General features: G+C 37.8%; 1 protein-coding gene across 2 annotated transcripts; it reads right to left on the minus strand.

The window, feature by feature from the left end:
* Window positions 1–10,417: 10,417 nt before the first annotated feature.
* si:ch211-261d7.3 (uncharacterized) lies at window positions 10,418–20,483 on the minus strand. Of its 2 annotated transcripts, XM_053493910.1 has the most exons (4): window positions 20,380–20,483; window positions 19,431–19,928; window positions 14,814–15,236; window positions 10,418–11,981 (listed from the first exon to the last, which is right to left on the minus strand). In XM_053493910.1, exons 2-4 carry the CDS (start codon window positions 19,669–19,671, stop codon window positions 11,197–11,199), a joined length of 1,449 nt encoding a protein of 482 aa, XP_053349885.1. In that variant the 5' UTR covers window positions 19,672–19,928; window positions 20,380–20,483; the 3' UTR covers window positions 10,418–11,196. The 2 variants fall into 2 exon arrangements, with proteins under 2 accessions (XP_053349885.1, XP_053349886.1); XM_053493911.1 differs by having other exon boundaries at window positions 10,418–11,975; window positions 19,431–20,472.
* Between the last annotated feature and the right edge of the window lie 792 nt (window positions 20,484–21,275).

Here is a 21,275-nt window from a genome sequence, read left to right on the forward strand (position 1 = left end):
TACAGAATATAACTAATATTATAGTATATATAAACATAGTTTTATAACTTATATTCTGTCTGTTGTACATATTTATTCTTATTATAAATGTTTTAATCTTTTAAATGATTTTATCTTTTCATTTATATACTGCATATAAATTAATACAGACACACACAAACACAAAGTCATTTCTGGGCCCTCGCATAATTTTGCCATAAAGCTGCAGGCACATGATGTCTCACTTTTAGTACAGTGAACTCATTGTCATGTTCAAGAAACCAATTTAAAATGATTCGTGCTTTGTGACATGGTGCATTATCCTGCTGGAAGTAGCCATCAGAGGATGGGTACCAGTCATAAAGGGATGGACATGGTCAGAAACAATGCTCAGGTAGCCCTTGGCATTTAAACCATGCCCAATTGGCACTAAGGGGCCTAAAGTGTGCCAAGAAAACATCCCCCACACCATTACACCACCACCAGCAGCCTGCACAGTGGTAACAACGCATGATGGATCCATGTTCTCATTCTGTTTACGCCAAATTCTGACTACCATTTGAATGTCTCAACAGAAATCGAGACTCATCAGACCAGGCAACATTTTTCCAGTCTTTAACTGTCCAATTTTGGTGAGCTCGTGGAAATTGTTGCCTCTTTTTCCTATTTGTAGTGGAGTTGAGTGGTACCCGGTGGGGTCTTCTGCTGTTGTAGCCCATCCGCCTCAAGGTTGTGTGTGTTGTGGCTTCACAAATGCTTTGCTGCATACCTCGGTTGTAACGAGTGATCATTTCAGTCAAAGTTGCTCTTCTATCAGCTTGAATCAGTCGACCCATTCTCCTCTGACCTCTAGCATCAATAAGGCCGCATACTGGATGTTTTTCCCTTTTCACCATTCTTTGTAAACCCTAGAAATGGTTGTGCGTGAAAATCCCAGTAACTGAGCAGATTGTGAAATACTCAGACCAGCCCATCTGCACCAACAACCATCCCATGCTCAAAGTTGCTTAAATCACCTTTCTTTCCCATTCTAATATTCAGTTTGGAGTTCAGGAGATTGTCTTGACCAGGACCACACCCCTAAATGCATTGAAGCAACTGCCATGTGATTGGTTGATTAGATAATTGCATTAATGAGAAATTGAACAGGTGTTCGTAATAATCCTTTAGGTGAGTGTATATACTGTATACTGTAATCATACAGGTACGATTGCAACAACTCTAGACTGTGTGTGTGTGTACAATCGTATTACGATTAAGTAATTACAAAAGAGTTTTACAAAAGAGTTGTTGCAATCGTATATTGTTGCAACCATGTATATGACATAAAATTCTAGAATCTTGAATCTTGATGCATCTGATTTCAAAAGGCCCTTTTGCATTGTCTCTGCCAGTGAATTAAAGTGTTGGCCCATTGCCTTCAGCAGTCGTGAAATATTACCTGTTGAACAACAACTACAGTGAAACCAGTATACAACACTGTCCATCACCATACACTGCATAGTTTGAGTCGCATAGTCTCCATACGCATAGTCTCCTCAATTCCAAGTAATGCTGTAATCTTGGTGATGGTAAGGTTATGCATATATATATATATATATATATATATATATATATATATATATATATATACATACATACATTGGCGCATATCGGGCAGAGCCCCGCCCCTATCTCGGCTACTCAGACCACATCTCTATTATGCATACAGACCACCTCGTCAGGCATTCAAAACCAGTTCTGAAGCAGATGAAACCCTGGCCAGCAGGAGCCATCTCTGCTCTTTAGGACTGTTTTGAGAACACTGACTGAAACATGTTTAGGGAGGCTGCAACTTACAGCAACTTTACCGACTTGGAGGAGTAAACGTCATCAGTGACCAGCTACATCAACAAGTGCACCAATGACATCACTGTCTCCAATATCATCTCACGACCCAATCAGAAACCGTGAATTACTGCGGAAGTGCGTGCACTTCTAAGGACCCGAGACTTTGCCTTTAAAGCAGGGGACAAGGTGGCCCTTGGAAGAGCAAGGACCAAACTTTTTTGGGCTATCAGAGACGCGAAGCGCGCGCACACCCAGAGAATCCACAACCACTTCATAGACAGCTGCGACACACAGCGCATGTGGCAGGGCTTACAAGCCATCACTCACTACAGGACGACATCACCTGGACGGCTTCCTCCCAGATGCACTGAACAACTTCTACGCTCGGTTCAACAGGCAGAACGACGTGGTGGCAAGGAAGTCCACTCCTCCTCCGAACAACCAGGTGCTGTGTCTCACTACAGCTGATGTGAGGAAAACTCTACGCAGAGTCAACCCACGTAAAGCTGGTGGATCAGACAACATCCCAGGTAGAGTTCCTTAGAGAATGTGTGGAACAGCTGGGAGATGTTCTCACCGACATCTTCAACATCTCTCTGAGTAGCGCCGTTGTTCCCACGTGCTTCAAGGCCACCATCATCATCCCTGTGCCCAAGAAGTCTTCTGTGTCCTGTCTCAATGACTACCGTCTCGTTGCACTTGCACCCACCATCCTGAAGTGCTTCGAGCAGCTCGTCATGAGACACATCAAGACTCTGCTGCCCCCCTCACTGGACCCACTGCAATTTGCGTACTGTCCTAACTTTACGCTCAACGGCTCCTCTGTGGAGATCGTCGAAAGCACCAAATTCCTGGGTGTCCACCTAGAGGTGGACCTCAGCTGGTCCTTCTACACAAGCTCCCTACACAAGAAAGCCCAACAGCATCTCTTTTTTCTGAGAAGACTGAGGAAGGCCCAGCTTGCAGCACAGATCCTGACCACCTTTTATAGAGGAACTATCGACAGCATCCTGAGCGGCTGCATCACTGTCTGGTTTGGGAATTGTGCCATATCGGACCGCAAACCCTACAGCGGATAGTGAGGACAGCGGAGAAGATCATCGGGGTCTCTCTCCTCTCTATCGAAGACATCTACACCACACGCTGCAGACGCTGATCGGACCATTCCGCTCACACTCACTTCACCCTCCTGCCATCTGGAAAAAGGTACCGAAGCATTCGGACACACACATCCAAACTGTGCAACAGCTTTTTTTCACAAGCCATCCGTCTTCTCAACAAAAATGTGTGTATGGACACCTTGGGCGCTTGCCAAACTTTGTTATAAAGCTGGAGGCACATGATGTCTAGAATATAAAATTTCCCTTTAGTTCACTAGAACTAAAAAGCTTAAACATGTTAATATGATGTTTTCCTTGAACAAAAAGGAGTTAACTCTATATTAATGTCATCTCTTTAAAATAGGATGTTCAACAAGCATATACAGTATTTGTGTCATGTGCAGGAATCCACATACTTTTGGTGTCTAGCATCTGACATTTATGATTAAACCTGATATTTTAGCCTCCAAATGAGGTATTTGCTATAGAGGAATCGATTCCAACAGACACACCTGCTTTACATGTATGTAATACTATGTCCTATATACGTAAAAGCTGCAATCCTAGTGAGGGTGAGGCTTTGCATAAGAGCCAAGCAGTGGTGAGTTTTTGACTAAACATATAACAACCGTCATTTCTGGGGCCTTTCAAAAATGTTGCTACGAAGCTAGAGGCGCATGATGTCTAGAATATAAAATTGCAATTTTCCTTTAGTTCATTGGAACTTGAAGGCTCAAATAATATGACATTGTTTTGACACAAATGTGCTAACTCTTCATTAATGCAATGCCTTTGAAACAGGATGTTCAACAAGCATTTACTGTACGTGCATCATGGGCAGGAATCCATATATTTTTTGGTTTGTAGCATCTGACAGAAAGAGATGGTTCCAATAGATGTACCTGATGACTGGACTGCAGATGGTCTTCTAAGGAATGATGGAATGTAGCCAGCGTTTACACATCTTGCAACACTGGCACTATGAAGTATGTATTTTTATATTGAGTAAATTCAATTACCCAAGATTATGTGCTCTCACATCCAAGAGTTGCTTGTGGGTTTCTAGCCGTCTCTGTTCACAGTCCCAACTTATCAACTGAACATGACCCTAATTTTAAATTGTACAAATTTATCAGTCACCTGGTACATTGCTGCTGTTTTAAAGGTTTACAGTACATCCAACTGTACACATGTACAGTAAGTATATGTAAAAGTTTTTTTTTTAGCTTGCTTTTAAACAAAATGGAAAGGTGTATGCAAAACAAGAATTTTCTTATTCCATACTTTTTGGCATATTTTTTACGTATGTGTAAAAGATTGAAGGACAATAAATCATTTAATTGACTTGATATGGTGAAATTATCACATTGTTTATAGGAATAGGATACACTAGTCAGCCATATCATTAAGCTCTCTTTTTTGTACCAACAAAACAGCTCTGAACCGTTATGGCATGACTCCACAAGACCTCAAAATTTGTACTTTAGTATTTGGCATCAAAACATTTGCAAGAAATCATTTAAATACTGGTGGATCAGACTTGTTTGTACATCCCACACATTCTCAGTGGGAGTGAGAGCAGTAAAAGTTTTTGAAGTTTTGTGTTTCTCAAACCATTCCTAAAATTCCTTTTTTTGTGTGTTTGTGTGTGGCAGGATACAATGTCCTGCTAAAAGAGGCCACCGCCTTTAAGGATTTCTGTTCTTGTGAAGGTTTGACTTGGTCTGCTACAATGTTTAAGTAAGCGATACACAGTAACATTCACATAAATGCCATGACTCAAGCAGGGCATTGCTTCTCTGGCTTGTGCTCTATCAATAGTGCATTGTAGTGGCATCTTGCACACACAACAGAGGTAAAAGAAAAACGAGATTCATCAGATCGGCCCCCCTTATTCCGTCACTTGTAAGTATGGGGGAACAGAGGTCAGGAAGGGTAATTTAAAAATATGAACCTCGAACACCCATTAATTCCACCGGTTGTCTTCTACTTGCAACATTTTTTGTAGGTACCCAGCAAACCTTGGTCCGAAGGCGACGTCCTGTCTCTGGCCAAAACCAGTCATGGTAGTAGGGCATTAATTGGTAAAAATTTTACCAATGTAGGCATTAATTGGTAAAAATATGTGAACCAGCACAGTTCTTATAAATGCCATCAGATACATTTGTACATGTCTACAGTTGCTTCAGGTTGCATGTATATCTGTTACTCTGTCTTTTAGCTAAGTGTTCTTCACCCTCCAAGCAAAATTTGGACGATTGATGATCATTTATGACAGCTGTTGTGAATCAGATAACGCCAAACATGTTTGTTCAACTTTTATTTTGAATAAATTATTAACAATTTTTCAACCATGATGGCATGGTCATTGCAACGGTCATTAAACATCCAAATGTTTGCTGGGTACTAACCACTGCATACCAGAAAACCCCACAAGACCTGCTATTTTGGAGATGCTCTGGTTCAGTCGTCTAACCATCAAGCTTGTCAAAGATAATCAGATTCTAACACTTGCCCATTATTACTGCCTTTCAACACATTGACTGTTCACTTGCTGCCTAATTTATACTATTGCTTCACAGGTGCCATTGTGAGGAGATAAGACAACTATTCACAACTAGCTTTAATGTTATGGGTGATTAGTTTATACAGACCACAGCACATAGGAAAGACGCTAATGTGTACCGTTTTATTGTACACTCTTCCAAATAACATTTTGTTTCTTTCATTTGATTAGATCGATTAGGCAGATTTTACTGTAGCTCCTGAAGGCCCAAGGGAACAAGTCAGTGTATTTAATAGGCAGGGTGTTTCCAATTACTACTACTACTACTACTATTACAACTATTTTTCTTTAGCTGTAGTTGTGTATGTAGTTGTGTTTTAGCTGTATGCATCAAAGATATAATTCCAAATAAATGTTTAGAATTAAATACAAAAACACTTCTTTCAGTTTTCTTTTCACTTTTGGGTTATTAAGTGGCTGAATGGGATACAAGTCAGTACTTAGGGATAGTCTACATAAGCATGTTAAAGACAGTATTAAACAAATCTTTGATCTTAATAGATTTCCAACACTCTCTGTCTATTAAATATTTGTTGACAACATAATCACAGATGCATATTTAATGCATTTAACCCCAGTAAATATTTTCCATAATAAGACATGAGTACACCATATGATTTGTAAGGTATTTAATATATAGCAGATAACAATGTATTTTAATATATATATTTTTTCTCTTAAACATTATTTTAATGTTTAAAATACAGTATATTGCTGCAAGGGACAAGCTACTTTATTAGCTGGCGTCCCCTTTAATCCATGTTTTTTATCCAGACATTTTCTCATTAAAGAGCTTTCTTATTTACATGATGGGGCTATAAATATACAAAATATATTCACCAATCTATTGAATCTACATTGCACTGCATGCAGAGAATATAGTAGAGCATGAAGTGGTTATTCATTTCACTTAAAATATTTCATTTTAACCTAACAGTGCAGTCTTTCTAGAGCATTTAAATTAATTAGCAACTAGTACAAACATCCTTCAACACCAGTTACTCACAAACCATTTCTGGGGGGGAAAAATTGTTTGCGCAACACAACCATTTCAAGTTGTTAAATGATTCAATTATTAAGTTAAGACAGGTCTAAATGAATAAAGGCAAGACGTGGTAAAATAAAAAATAAATAAAAAGAAAAAAAAATGTGGTAATTAAGAATATGCTTAGACTATGCCAGTGAATACATAACAGCATCAGGGTTATTCCATGTCAAATAATCTGCAGAAAAGAGCTTTGAGTATAAATCTCATATAGGGATATGTGTGAAAATGTGACATAAATGGAAAGACTGTTCAAGGATACCTATTGATCAATTTAAGTTTGGAGAAAACGAGATACAAAGCCTTCAAGTAAATCCCAGAAGCATTTTTAGCATAAAAAATAGGATCCTGATGTATAATGTCTTACTGGCCCTTTGGGATAATGATAATGTTTATGTTACTTAAAAAATATATAATGATGTGATGGTGCAGAACTGGAGCATGAACATATTATAGGATTTGCTTTATATATTAATAACATATAATGAGATATAAAAAAATACCAACATATATTTTTCTACCTGCATATATCTATACCTGTATCCTGATCAAGACTGTGTGGGTTTATAAATTTGCAATGTAAATCTATAAGTGTGCTAATGTCCCAACTTGATGGCTGAAAGGTTAGACTGATGTTTAAAAGAATCGAGAAAAATTCAAAGTGAAAATATCTAAAAGTATACTGTCCATGTAAACCTCACAAAGCTAAACAATACATATAAGTATTTGGCACAATTTAATATTTTAGTAATGCAGTGTATGAATGTTCATAGGTCATACCAAACTAAAAAAAAAAAAAGGTTTGTAAATCTGTTTTTTTAACACTGATGGTTTTCTTATTCAAATGAATATGTTAATGAATGCCAATCACCTGTGAATTGCCAAGCAACTCATGGCATAGCTGATTTGACTATGGGGCAAAATGACAAAGGATTTTTCACAAATAGCAAATTCCTTGTTTGTAATAACAACCAAATATGATTGGAAATATTGCTATAGCTTCTTAGGTTTGTTACTTATGCTAGTTAGGTAGTTTTAAATTAAAAAATAATAAAATAAAAAAATATTTTGTCCTCTGCTACACCTCTTACTGTAAATCCAAAATGTTTTGCAAGGAGACATTTACAGTGAAGTCATGTACAATGTCTTAAGCTGCATTTTGGTACTCTAATTTAGAGAAACACTCGCCACTCACCACTTAATTAGTAAATCCGGGGCACTTGTGTATTCATGCAGGTTTCTAAGGAGCCAGTCATGAGACAGCAGCACAATGCAAAATACAAGTCAGGACATTTAGGTGATGTTCACATCGGTCTCTAGTCCAGAGAATAGTATGTTGGGAAAAGACATTGACTGAGCCACAGTTGTGTGGGTGAAAGAGGTTTTTGATAAAAATATACATGAGCTGTCAAGAAGGATATGTGGAGTAACTCAAATAATCACTTTTTACAAACTTGGTAAGCAGAAAAGCATCTCAGAATGCACAAAACATAAAACTTTAGGTTGGATCAGCCTTAGAAGCAGAAGACCACATTGAGTTGCACTCCGGTCAGTCGCAAACAGGAATCGATGCGTTATGGGCACAGACTCTGGAAGTAAAAGATAAGATAATAACTCGCCTAGACATTTTCCAGATTTCAGCTGTCCATTTTTAGTGATCCTGTGCTCATGATGGCTTTAGATTCTTGTTCTTGGCTGACAAAAGTGGAACCTGTATTCTTTTGGCCTTCTCCTCTTGGAGCCCATGCTTGAGGTCAGCGTTTGAGACAGATGTGCATTCTGACCTGAGATGGTTACAGCTCTGGAAAAAAATAAGAGACCACTGCTCCAGAACACTTCTGGAACGTCATCAAGAGGAAGATGGATAGTCACAAACCTCAAAGCTGCAATGTTTGCCTTTTTTGCGTGAAAAAAAGTAAAAAAAAAAAAAAAATAAATGGTGAAGAGTATGCCAAAATTCATGAAAGCTGTAACTGCAAATCGGGGCATTAACACAAATTGTTTACAAATTATTTGCATTTTGTTTAATTTAAGTTATTAAAGCTTTGAAAATACTGCATGATCTTGGGTGTTGTGATGTCATTTTCTTTAAATATATACTTTAAATAGTTATATTTTAGATTTAGAAGAAATATTGTCAGCAGTTCACGAAAAATGCAACAGAACTATTCATCTCACCAATACTGTACATGGATCTGTAAGAAAAAAGAAACAAACTAATTATTTTGCAGTGGTCTCTTTTTTCCAGTGGTCTACTTCCTGTCAGCTTAACCTAGAGATTCTCCTTTGATCTCTCCCATTATCAATGTTTCAGCCTGCAGACCCACGTCTAACATGATTTAAAAAAAAAGGAACGTTCTGCATAAACTCGAATCTGTTGTGTGAAAAACCATATAGATACATACAGTGGTGTTCAAAATAATAGCAGTGTTTTTAAAAAAGTGAGTAAAGCTCTATATCCATATAATAACTTTTAAATTTAAAATCATATAAATGCATTGGATACCTTGCACATTCTATTCTGAATCACAACATGAAGAAAAATGTGCTAAATGTATATGTTTAATGTAATGTAAGTGAAGAAAAACAAATATTAGTCTGTTAAAAAAAATAGCAGTGTGGAGTTCATTTAGAGAGGTAAAATACTCTGTAAAAAACAGGTGTCAAACAAGTTCCCCTTATTTAAGGATGAATGCAGAAAATGTTGTCCTGTGCATTTCTCTCTGAAAATCAGAGTAAAATGGGTCATCCAGACATTGTTCAAAAGAACGGCGTACTTTGATTCAAAAGTTGTTTAGAGATAGGGAAACATACAAAAAAATGCAGAAAATGATGGGCTGCTCTGGTAAAATGATACCAAATAATTTTTAAGCTTTAAAATGGAGACCAAAACCAGACAGACATGGAAGAAAACGGAAAACTACCATTCGAATGGATCGAAGAATAACAAAATTGATTGAAAGAACATCTAAAGTTACCTGTTAGTACTGTTACTATTAGAAGACGGCTATGTAAAGTCAAGCTATAAGCAAGAAGCCCCCGCAAAGTCCTATTGTTAAAAAAAAGACGTGCTGAAGAGGTTACAGTTCGCCAAAGAACACATTGACTGGCCTAAAGAGAAATAGCGCAATGTTTTGTGGATTGATAAAAGCAAGATTGTTCTAGAGGCTGCAGACAGTTGGTCAGGCGACTCACAAACACTGAATTCAAGCCACAGCACACTGTGAAGACAGTGAAGCATGGAGGCACAAGCATCATGATATGGAGATGCTTTTCGTACTATGGAGTTGGGCCTATTTATCACATTTCAGGTATCATGGAGCAATTTGAGTACATCAGAATACTTAAAGAGGTAACGTTGTCTTATGCCGAAGAGGAAGTGCACTTGAAATGGGTGTTTTAACAAGACAAGACCCCAAACCCACCAGTAAGCGAGCAGCATCTTGGTTCCAGACCAACAAGATTGACGTTATGGAGTGGCCAGCCCAATCACCAGACCTTAATCCAAAAGAAAAGCTGCCGCCTGAAATTAAAAAAGCTGTTTCTGAAGCAAAACCGAGAAATGCAGAGGAATTGTGGCATGTAGCACAATTGTCACAGATGTGAAGCAGTTCTCAGAGATGCACAAGAAAGATTAAACATCAAGCATTTTTGTTTAAATGGTAAATTCATCACTTTATGAAGATGAGTGATGACACTGCTATTTTTTTGAACAGACTAATATTTGTTTTTCTTCACTTTAAACTAATATATTTAGCACATCTTTCTTCATGTTGTGATTCAAAATAGAATGTGCATGGTGTCCGATGCATTTTTGTGATTTTAAATTTAAAGTTATTATATGGATATGAAACTTTACTCACTTTATTTTCAACACACTACTATTATTTTGAACACCATTGTAGTTTCTGGAATACTCCATCTATCTAATATCAATATCTATTCCTAAAGACACAAAAATAACACTTTCTTCATTCCGATGTTTGATGTGAATATTACCTCAAGCTGATAGCATGTTCACCTACATGAATTCATGCATTGCGAGTGCTGCCACATGACTAGCTTTATATACAGTAACAGTAGACCTATCCTGTAAAAATATAAAAACCTCAAGTTAACCAGTCTTTTCATGCCAGTTCTTTGATGAAACTGTTCAGGTTCCCATATCTTTTATTGTACAAAGTTTGCAAATCTGATCCTGGAGCAACCCATGTTCAGATTTTGTCACACACAAATGCACTTCAACTCACGAAGGTGTGAAGAGGTGTGGATTAGCTGATTATTGGTGAGAAGTGAAAACACTAAAGTATGCTGGACAAGGTTACTCCAGACCCAGGGATGCAAATCTATGTTCCATCATGGAGATTTTGTTTTTTATAGGGAAAGACAACCTTGTTTTTACATCCGTCACCTAAACTTCTTTTAGTAAATCAATATCCCATGCTGTGTTGTGTAAACTAATTCTACTTAACTCCACACAGTCATTTAACACAGAATAACCCATTCATTTAAGTTGTATAATCTTTTTATGTATAACTTAATAACATTTTCTTTTCTTTTTTTTTTTGCAACAGGCAAAATGTAGTCTTGCATGGCATAACCTGTTCTTACTCAAATGCACACCTTAATATAAAATCTTTGTAGAAATAAACAGTATTTCAAGATAATTTACACATCTAATGCCTACGCTTCCGCCTGTGGTCTCCTGTTCTACCCCGGCATGGCCTCTGAGCATTCGTCTCAGTTGCTGATTCAGGCTGTGAAGTGCCATCCAAAATATCCGGGGGAAGGGGTACGGAAGTAGCAGCTGTTGATATTTCTTCACTTGCATTTTGAGGAATTTGCTGTTCGAGCTCCTGGGATAAAATTTGCTGTGGTAGATCTTCTTGTTGACGATGCTGCAAATGTTCTTGAGACAACCGTTGCGGAAGCTGATGATGTGGAATTTGGTGCTGCGGGGGCTGCGTTTGCTGTTGCTGCATTTCAAGTAGGCCCAAGAGTCTCTGTAAGAGCACATTATTTTGTTGTAAGCTGATTGTCAGAGCCTCTTGTGAGGCCACAAGTGTCCGCATGTCACGCCTGAAACCTTCGCCGAACTCCCTTAAGTTCTGCTCGAGGCGATCTCCAAGCTGCACAGCTGCTTCCCCGAGGCCCCGAAGTTCATCCTCCAGCCAGGAAGTACGTGAAGGGGGAGGCTCGATGGGGCCCTGATGAGCTCCAAGTGATGGTTCTGGACTCGGCTGAGGAGTACCATTCAAAAAGGGGGCACTATAGAGTGGCGAAGGAGGAAGCCAGCGCTCAGATGTTGGGGCTGGGACGATTCCCAAGCCAAGGCCTAATCCCAGCTTGTCTTCCATGCTGTTATCTACGCCTTCACAATTAGTGCTTTCCTCACCTTCCTGCTCATGAGAATCATCCTCCTTTTCAAAGCCATCTCGCTCAGAACCTTCTCCTCCTGTAACTGAAACAGAAGCAAACTCAGTAATAGTTATTTTCCCATAATCAAAAACTTTCCCTATTAAGTGAGATTACACAATAAAAAACAACAGTGAAAAGCATTTACTTAAAAACTCTAGGGGTTTTTAAGACAACCAAGTTAAATTTTTAAGAAAAAGATTTTGCCTGTGTCATAAAAAGCCTGTGCCAACAGGGAGAAAAATCCTTTGATGTGATCACCAGTCATTCACTACATTCAGGTGATCAGCTGACTTCATTTTACTGCCACATAAGATTTTCAGACTGACTAAGTGTAGACCTGAGCAACTGAAGCAACCCCAGTTTGGTACAATAGGCACTATGCATGATGGTTCCATCACTTTGTGTGCTTCCCTTTTTACACTGACCTGCCCATTGCTCTGGAATAAGATCAATCTGACCTCATCAGACCACATGACCTTTGTTTCATTGCTCCAAAGTCCAATCTTCATGCTTCCTAATGAACTGAAGCCTTTTTCCCAGAAAAGCCTCTGTAATGAGTGGTTGTCTTATGGCCACCCAGCCATAAGACCCAATCCTGTGATTGTGAGTGTGTGGAAATGCTTTCTACTGTTGATTTTTATGAAGCACTAAAAGGCTCTCTGATCATAATCAAATGTATTTTTTTGGAGCATATTTTAGAAAAGTAAACGCTTTAGTACTATCTTTCCAGGTTTTAATACTGCATTGGACCCAATTCTTAACCCAATTTCATTAATCTAAGCAATCCTATTAGTTTTTTTTTATGCAGGTCAATAATTTGAACCATCAAAAAAAATTTTTTTCCATGACCACAGTATACATCTTCTAGCTTAGCTATTTACGCCACTAAATTGTCGCTTATTTAAAGCCCAATGATGATGTTTACAAACCACACACAACACACAGCAGCTCAGTGGTTAAGGCATTGGACTACGGTGCAGAAGATCCCAGGTTCAAACCCCACAACCACCAAGTTGCCATTGGGCCATTGAGCAAGGCCCTTAACCCTCAACTGCTCAGATGTATAGTAAGATAAAAAATGTAAGTCGCTCTGGATAAGAGCGTCTGCTAAATGTAAATGTAAATTTATCTCAGTAAATATATTTCTAAAGGTGCTATTGACATAGAATTTTCACCAGATATTGGTAAAAACCTATGCAATCAAAAGAAATCAAACCATTGATGTCCATGAATTAAGTTACGTGTCATAATGTGAAATGAAACAGGGGAAAAAGTATTGAACACATGAAGAAAAGGAGGTGCAAAAAGGTATGGAAAGCCAAGACACCAGTTAAAGTTAGTCAGTAATTAAAAAGCAATCCAGCTTAATAACAGTTGGTTTAGTCCCAAATGACAGCCTATAAAAAGGTGTTTCGTTATCTAATGGGTAATAGTTCTCTCAAGACCGTGGCAACCATATTGTTGCAAAACATACTGATGGCATTGGTTACAGAAGGATTTCAAAACTTCTGAAATGTTCCAGTGAGCACTGTTGGGGCCATAATCCGGAAGAGGAAAGAAGAGAATTTCACCATAAACTGGCCTCGACCAGGTGCTCCTGGCAAGATTTCTAACAGAGGAGTGAAAAGACTTATCAGAAGAGTTATCCAAGAGCCAAGGACCACTTCTGGAGAGCTTCAGAAACTGTTCCAAAGAAAACAATAAGCAATGCACTCCACCGCCATGGCCTGCATGCACGCTTTCCACGCAAGACTCAGACGAAAAAGCATGTTGAAGCTCGCTTAAAGTTTGCTGCACAACATTTTTCACTTTTTGTAAGTCGCTCTGGATAAGAGCGTCTGCCAAATGCCTAAATGTAAATTTGGACGAGCCTATGAAATACTGAGAGATGAGACCAAAATTGAACACTTTGGATGCAATAATACACATTAAGTTTGGAGAATAAATGGCTCTGCACATCACCCCAAAAACATCATACCAACAGTGAAGTTTGGATGTGGGAACATTATGGTTTGGGGCTTTTTCCAGAAAAACTTTAAATAATTGAAATAAGGATGAACGGAAAAATATCCTGAGACATTCTTGATAAAAGTCCGCTGCCATCTACCAGGGTGATGAATATGAAATAAGGGTAGATATTTTAGCAAAACGATCCCAAACACACAGCCAAGGACATTCTCAATTAATTTAAAAAAAAGAAAAGAAAGCGGCTACAATGGCCCAACCAATCACCTGACCAGAATCCAATAAAAATAAATAAAAAAATCTATGGAAGCAACTGAAGGTCAAAGTTCATAGAAGAGGCCCATGGAGCGATCAAGACTTGAAGACTGTTTGTTTGTGTGGAAGACCGGCCCGAAATGACACCTGAGCAATGCACGCAACTAGTTTTTCCATACAGGAGATGTCATGAAGCGGTCCTCACTAACAAAGGCTTTTGTATGAAGTATTAAATACATTTCAGTAGGTGTGTTCCATACTATTACCCTGTATCATTTCACATTATTGCACATAATTTATGGACCTCTATAGTTAGATTTTTGGATTTGATGTGTGGATTGCATGGGTTGTTACCAACATCTAGTCTTTGAAAATATATTTACTGAGAAAAAATGGTGGTGTGTTCAAAACTTATTTTACCCGCTGTGTGAGTGTACAGTACATGTAAAATGTTTTTATTCTTATTAAGAATAACACCATTTTTTTTTGTTTGTACCAAATACATTTAAAACATTTACAAAAGGTATACTTATGTTCATGTTATTACTTTAGGATATGAAAAAACATGTGCAAACAACATCCTGTACTGAAAAAAAAAAGGATACAAACCGAGCAACAGGAATCTGCTTTTTTATGCAAAATTAACCTTCCTCACCTGGATCAGTGTCAGACAAACAGGTGAAACTGGCCTTTCCCCTTGTACTCAATTTTTGTCGGGCTTGGTGAAACCTGGGGCTCAACTGGCTCGGGCCTCCCAGGACTGCACTTCCTCTACTGGATGGAAGCCAAGAGCGGAACCTTGCATCTGCCAGCTTTCCACCGTTGCGTCTCTTCAGGTCATCCCAGCGCTTCTTCACTTCCCGAAGGGTGCGTGGGACTCGGGATACAGCATTTACGCGCTCCAAGATTCCAGCCCATATTCGCTCTCTCTCACGCCGCCGCAGTCTGCCAGCTGGGCCAAACAATTCCCCTTCACACCGGGTTACTTCTGAGACCAGCACCTCCAATTCAGCACCGCTAAACCTACTCTTCCTTTTACCTGCACCTCCTGAAGCCAGCGCTGCAGAAACACTTCTGTCTGATAGGGAAAAGCAAATGTGTTAATACTACTGGAGAATTAAAAATACAACATGTAAAACAAATGTTGTAAAAATAATAATAATAATAAGATAATGAGAGCAAATCTGCTTTGTAGTGTGTTATGGGCCATAAAACAAACATACACACCTTTAAAAATAAACTACAAAAATAAATGCAATACATTATGATAACCTCACTTGACCCTTAACCTATAAAGCTGCCAGTGTTATCTTTGTCCATCAGGGTGAACATCTAAACATGTTATGAAGGCATAGACAGGAGTCAGTCTATGAAGGGGCTGGGCCGTCACAATGACACGGACGCTCCTCATAACCAATATTAATATTTTTGGAATTATCCAGGACATTAGATCGAGTGATCTCAAATTCAGGTTGTAGATGCTTTAGTGCCTACCCTACTCCATCACAACCACATCACCTAATAAAGAGGGAAAGACTAAGCCACAGAATACCTTAGATCTAATTTCATGATAATAAAATAAGGTTTTGTTTATGATCAAAAAGTGATAATTTGTTTTTAAAGTAATACTAATAATAATAATAATAGACAGCAGAAAGAAAGGACAAGCATAAATGGGCAACCACATATTAATGCAGTAGCATGAGAGTAGGCCTGTCATAATTACATAAATCACACTAAGTTTTTACAACTGTTACCATGACCTGTAAAAATGATAAATTTCTCAGTCAAAAGTCAATTGCTGTATGTAACTCTCTGGCTTTGATCTATGGACTACTGACCTAAAAAGAGAAACTCTTATTTATATACAAATGAACAACAAATAAAATCCACAAGATTTTTTTTTTTTAAGAACAAAGGTTATGCTTAGAAACGTGTCAGCCTTTCTAAGTGAACAAGTGGACTAAAATCAACAAAGCAGTATTGTTTATGCAGTCATTTCTTTTACTCAGGTGCTGCTGATAAGCTTTACCACTGCATTTACTGAAGACTCACTCTTGTATGAGCAACTCTGCAAATAGCACTGCATCCACAGGCATTTTTCCTTTCTGCGTTAATGCTCTTGTGGTTGAATGGGCAAATCCCCACAGCAACAGTCTAAAGTCTAGTGGAAAGCTTTGTTGCATTCTACAGGCTTGTTTCAAAATATAATGCGAAACCTTTTCAGAACAGTGGTGAGAAACACCACAAACCTGTGGAGATTTACTGTAACTGTATTTACTGTAACAAAACTGCCACCACTCTTTATTTCCTGTGTGTGTATTTTTCTTACAGTGCATTTCATTCTATGCTCTGTGCAATTGTTTTTTAGCTTGGGAAAAACACCGAGCTGACCTGACTAGTGTTTCAACTGTGCAATGATACAAATTCCACAAAGAGAGTAAATCTGCCATCATCCTTAGCCTCCCACCCGAAATTGCTAAAAATCACTGACTCCCATTTGCTTTGTTTAAACTCTCACACTTTTACTCCTGGAACAAAACCAAACAACTTCTGTGTCTGTAGTCAGGATGTGATGTTTTGTTATACCTGAGCTGGTTTTGTAGTGGTGTGTGTTTATACAAATTTCCTGTTAATTCTCAACTGCCTGCCCTGACACAGTGTTGACTTTAAATTACTAATTAATCCACTGACTCAATAAGGTTTTTCATCGTTTTCTTTTTCATTTAAAAAACTTTTTACACTCTGCATATTAGTGATCTTACTATGACACAGAAGCTCTGAACCATGTATTGAGTAAAAGGGGGCGTGTCCAAATGAAGCCTTGCGTTTGCCAGAATCACATGACTGAATCATTATAAAGGAGATTTTTGTTTTTAAATTCTTTAATCAAGATTCAGGAAAACTTTCTTTTTTTTTGCACTCCACAATGAACTTTACATTTACTTCTTATAAGGAAAACGCACACAAAATCATGATTGCAACTTCATGAAATGAACCTTTTGGTGAAACTATTAACTGGGAAGCCTCATCACCTAAATGGTGCTTCATCTCGCAATCATTGCTGCATATATTATGTAGATTCCCCCTTTCACCACCAAAACAGCGAGGCACTGTGTGTTCTGCAGCCTTTCAAGTGGAACCAGTGTTAACCTTTTTGAGCTACACTCGCTCTTCTATTGGAACAGTCTACACAGACCAGCCTTCGCTCCCACGTGCGTCAGTGAGCCTTGGATGGCCATGACCCCGTTACCGGTTTATGGTTTTTTTTTTTCTTCCTTGCAGCACTTTTGGTATGTCCTGACCACTGCAGACCAGGAACATCTCACAAGAGATCCCAATTTGGCTCTTGTCAATGTTATTTAAACCATTATGCTTGTCTGTCTTTTCTGCGCCACCTTGTGTATCGCTCTGCTTGTCTGTGTTCACTACATAAAACTCAAATCCTACCAACAGTCCATTCCGTTAAAACTGTCACTATGCTTACTAAAACCTGTGTGTTCTAAATAGCAACTAATACTTGAAAAATTGTTTGCCATATTGTGTCTGAAATGTGTCAGTTTGCTTAATTTTAGGCCTCATCCACACTACTGTATACACTAGAGTTGAAGTTCTAGTTGGAATGTTGATACACTTTGATTTCGGGAAACTGCTATATTAGACTTAACAACACTAATTAATAAATCAAATCATCCAATAACAGGTCAATGAAACAGTATAATCGATTAAATTGCACAGTCCCAGCACACAGGTACTTTTGTCCACATTAAAATGCAAAAACCAGCTGTCTAAGTACACCAAACCAGCAGACGATGATATAAACCTAGTTATAACACCATGTTGGCCACACAGAAGCCTAAAAAAAGGTCCCGCCAAGTATGTCACACTCTTATGTCAAACATATGAGATACTATACAGCACATGCGACATGCCAGAAATGTCATTTTCAATGTTTTCCAGAAGGGCAATTTTTCAGTCACCTAAAACAGTTTTTCTGTGGATGTGAAGCCAAAAACAGACAAATGCACCCGTTTAAAAAATGCGTGCGTGTGTGTGGTCAAAGCCTTAGATTCGTGTTTACAGAGATTTTGTATAAACACCTTATTACACTTACAACTGTGCTGTGGTATTTTAGTTATTATTTACATTATGTGTTAATATGTATACTTAATAAATGGACAGGCTGGATTTGGCTAAGCTTTAATTCAGATTCATCTCATACACAACATGCGCTTAAGGAAATATTTTTTATACTATCCATTAGCATGCATTGTAGCTTTGCATTGATAACACCCAAATCAGAATCGGTTTCCTGTTGAGTCTGGTTCTTATCAAGGTTTCTTCCTATTGTCAACTCAGGGAGTTTTTCCATCATCACTTATCAGGAACAAACTGATACTTATAGTCTAAATGATTAGCCCTACATTTTCAATGTACATTTTTTTTCAGTTTTTTTTCATTCTGGAAAGCTGCTCTGTGACAATTTCCATTTTTAAAAGCACTATACAAATAAAACTGAATTAAATTGAATAAGCACTGGATGAGGTACCAGGCACATACGCTGACAAGGTTGTATGTATTAACATAAGCAAATTTTTTAGATGATTGATCAGTCCTTAACATGATCGCTAACTCGAATAGTAACACTTAATTTCACAGTTCAAATACAGAGTCATCCTATACTATTCTCCTATTGGTGATGTCAGGAATAAGCACTATGTCACAGTGACACTAAATCGCCAGCCAATCGATCTTAACCCAAAGGAGTCTTTTACAGTCTGCAATATTTGTCAGTGACAACAAAATCGTGTAGCAAAAATGTGTGTAAAACTTAATTCCCAGTCCAAAACACAAAATACAATTACGGCTAGATTATAAAGGTAGTATGCTAAAACAAAGCAAAAGAGACAGCTAAAAAAACAATTAAGTTATAAATTGCAAATATATACATGGCAATAAATCATCTGATGAAACTGTTTTTATTTGTGACAGCCCCAATTGAGAGCTAAAGCAAACATTTAGTGAAAGAATACAGTATTTGTTCTAGCCTGTTTTAAACATATGAACATGTTGATGTATTGTAACTGACTTTTGTACCTGAGCAGCATTAACCAAATGATTATTTGTCTTGTGTGCAGTAAACATTTTTTTAATTATTCATTGTGAACGGTCACCATTCGAATTTGAAGTACCTTCGATTAGTGACCTATCTGATGGAGAAAGCCTACTGGCAGCTTCAAAGTGCTTCAGTGATTGGATAGGTGCAGCTTACTTTGTTGAATGGGTAGCAGGTCATCAGAAGCCACTCCAGGAGCAACAATGTTGGGATGCACGACCACGACGTTGAAAGGCAGGCCTGCGTGATCGCAGCTGCCTTCAGAGTCGTCGTCTTCACGGGGGAAGCCGTCTTCGGAGACCCGACCGCCGAAGGCACCTTCAGGCGACTCCACTTTAATGTGCATGGGAGGCGAGCGCTCATATAGCAACCCGCCCTCCTCATAATACTCACTCATGGGTCAGAGCCGAGGCAGCACCATTCACAAAAGTGCCATCACACTCAGCTAGATGAGTGCTCACTGAGTGTGCACATTGCATGATGATGATGTGCCTCAATTACAGTCAGACACCAGCTAGAAAGTGATCCCTCAGGTGACTGAAGAACGAAACTACAAAAGTGGAACTGAAGGGAAAACTATTTCCTCATATAGAGAGAACAGAGGACAGTCTTCTAACATGAGTCCTGTTTGGACATACTGGGGATGCATAGATTCTGAAAAAAAATAAACTATAATTCAGAGGTCACGATGATTGACATGTACTTTAAAAACATGTTGTTGTTTTTTTTTTTTAAAAATGGTTGTTTAAAGAGAATAGACATGTTATGCAGCATTATGTACTCCATCTCATGGAGTCTGAAAACCAGGAGTAAATTCTGAGCTGAGTTAAGCGAACAAATACATTAAAACAAATCAAAAACAATAAACAACACAAAAAACACTCAAACAGGTGAATTAAACCATGTCCGGTGTGTGCTCTGTCGCATTAGTGATCCTTTATTCTGCACCACATCCGCAATGGATGCCCATCCGGCATAAATTAGCTAAGCTAACGGCTAGCTAGCAACCATAGCCAGAGCTTGTAGCTGGGAAATGAACACTGTCGCTGAATAACACCGTTTTGCCCGTAACACTGCTGTCTGAACAAGCGTGAGCGTTTCTCACCTTCGTGCCGCTGGTATGTAACTCATGGAAATTATACAAAAATATCTACCTTTAAAACGTAAAGTCTATGAAGAAAATCTTTCATGGCTACATGTACACAGTCGGACAGCTGTCGCAAAAATATGACGTCACGTCGCCCCTGACGTCTGGTCATAACAAGCGTGACGTAATGTATAATTTGTCTTATGTTTTATGTTTGATATTTGATCTGGATTTTATATGGTTCTACTATGCCGAGCCTGATTTTTGCATACTAATTAATACTAATATTAATAGTATTAATGAATAAAATTATAAAATAATAAATAATAAAATGTGTATATGAATAAAAAATAAATATAATAACAAGTTTTTTTTTTTTATATTGTATACATTATATTGTCAAGTCAACTGTAAATAGTTGTTCGTATAATTAAATATTTTGCACCTAAATCTTTTTGTACTTTTATACTTTTAAATATTGTAATTGTAATTGTTTGTGATTTTTAAAGAATAATAAAAAAAAACAAGTGTATCATTTATAAAATTCCATAAAGTAGGCAACAACAAGAACAATTAATATACAATATTGTCATTACAATTGTATTATTGTTTTAGTTTATTATTATTATTATTATTATTATTATTATTATTTTGGCAAAAATGTTATTTATAAATATAAATTCTAGACATGTATTTGAACATTCTTTGAACCTGAAACAAATAAACTTAAGCAACTATATAAATAATAAATTATATATATATATATATATTTTAATGAAACTATTTACATCTACCTGAAGTTTAACCTACACCATATATGAAATTAAAAATGTTGCATAAAAGTAGTGTTATGAACAGTTATGTGCTACTATATATCAGTGTAAGCAAACACTTACTTACTCATTGTCTATACC

Source organism: Clarias gariepinus, chromosome 4 (genome assembly GCF_024256425.1).
Source record: "Clarias gariepinus isolate MV-2021 ecotype Netherlands chromosome 4, CGAR_prim_01v2, whole genome shotgun sequence".
NCBI lineage: Eukaryota > Metazoa > Chordata > Actinopteri > Siluriformes > Clariidae > Clarias > Clarias gariepinus.

What these genes read in the sequence shown, in the direction of transcription:
- si:ch211-261d7.3 (XM_053493910.1), bottom strand. Translation starts at nt 19,671, where the DNA reads ATGAGTGAGTATTATGAGGAGGGCGGGTTGCTATATGAGCGCTCGCCT. An exon ending in CCTGCTACCCATTCAACAAA is followed by an intron (nt 15,237 to 19,430) that starts GTAAGCTGCACC and finishes TTTCCCTATCAG; the next exon opens with ACAGAAGTGTTTCTGCAGCG. An exon ending in TTTGTCTGACACTGATCCAG is followed by an intron (nt 11,982 to 14,813) that starts GTGAGGAAGGTT and finishes CTTCTGTTTCAG; the next exon opens with TTACAGGAGGAGAAGGTTCT.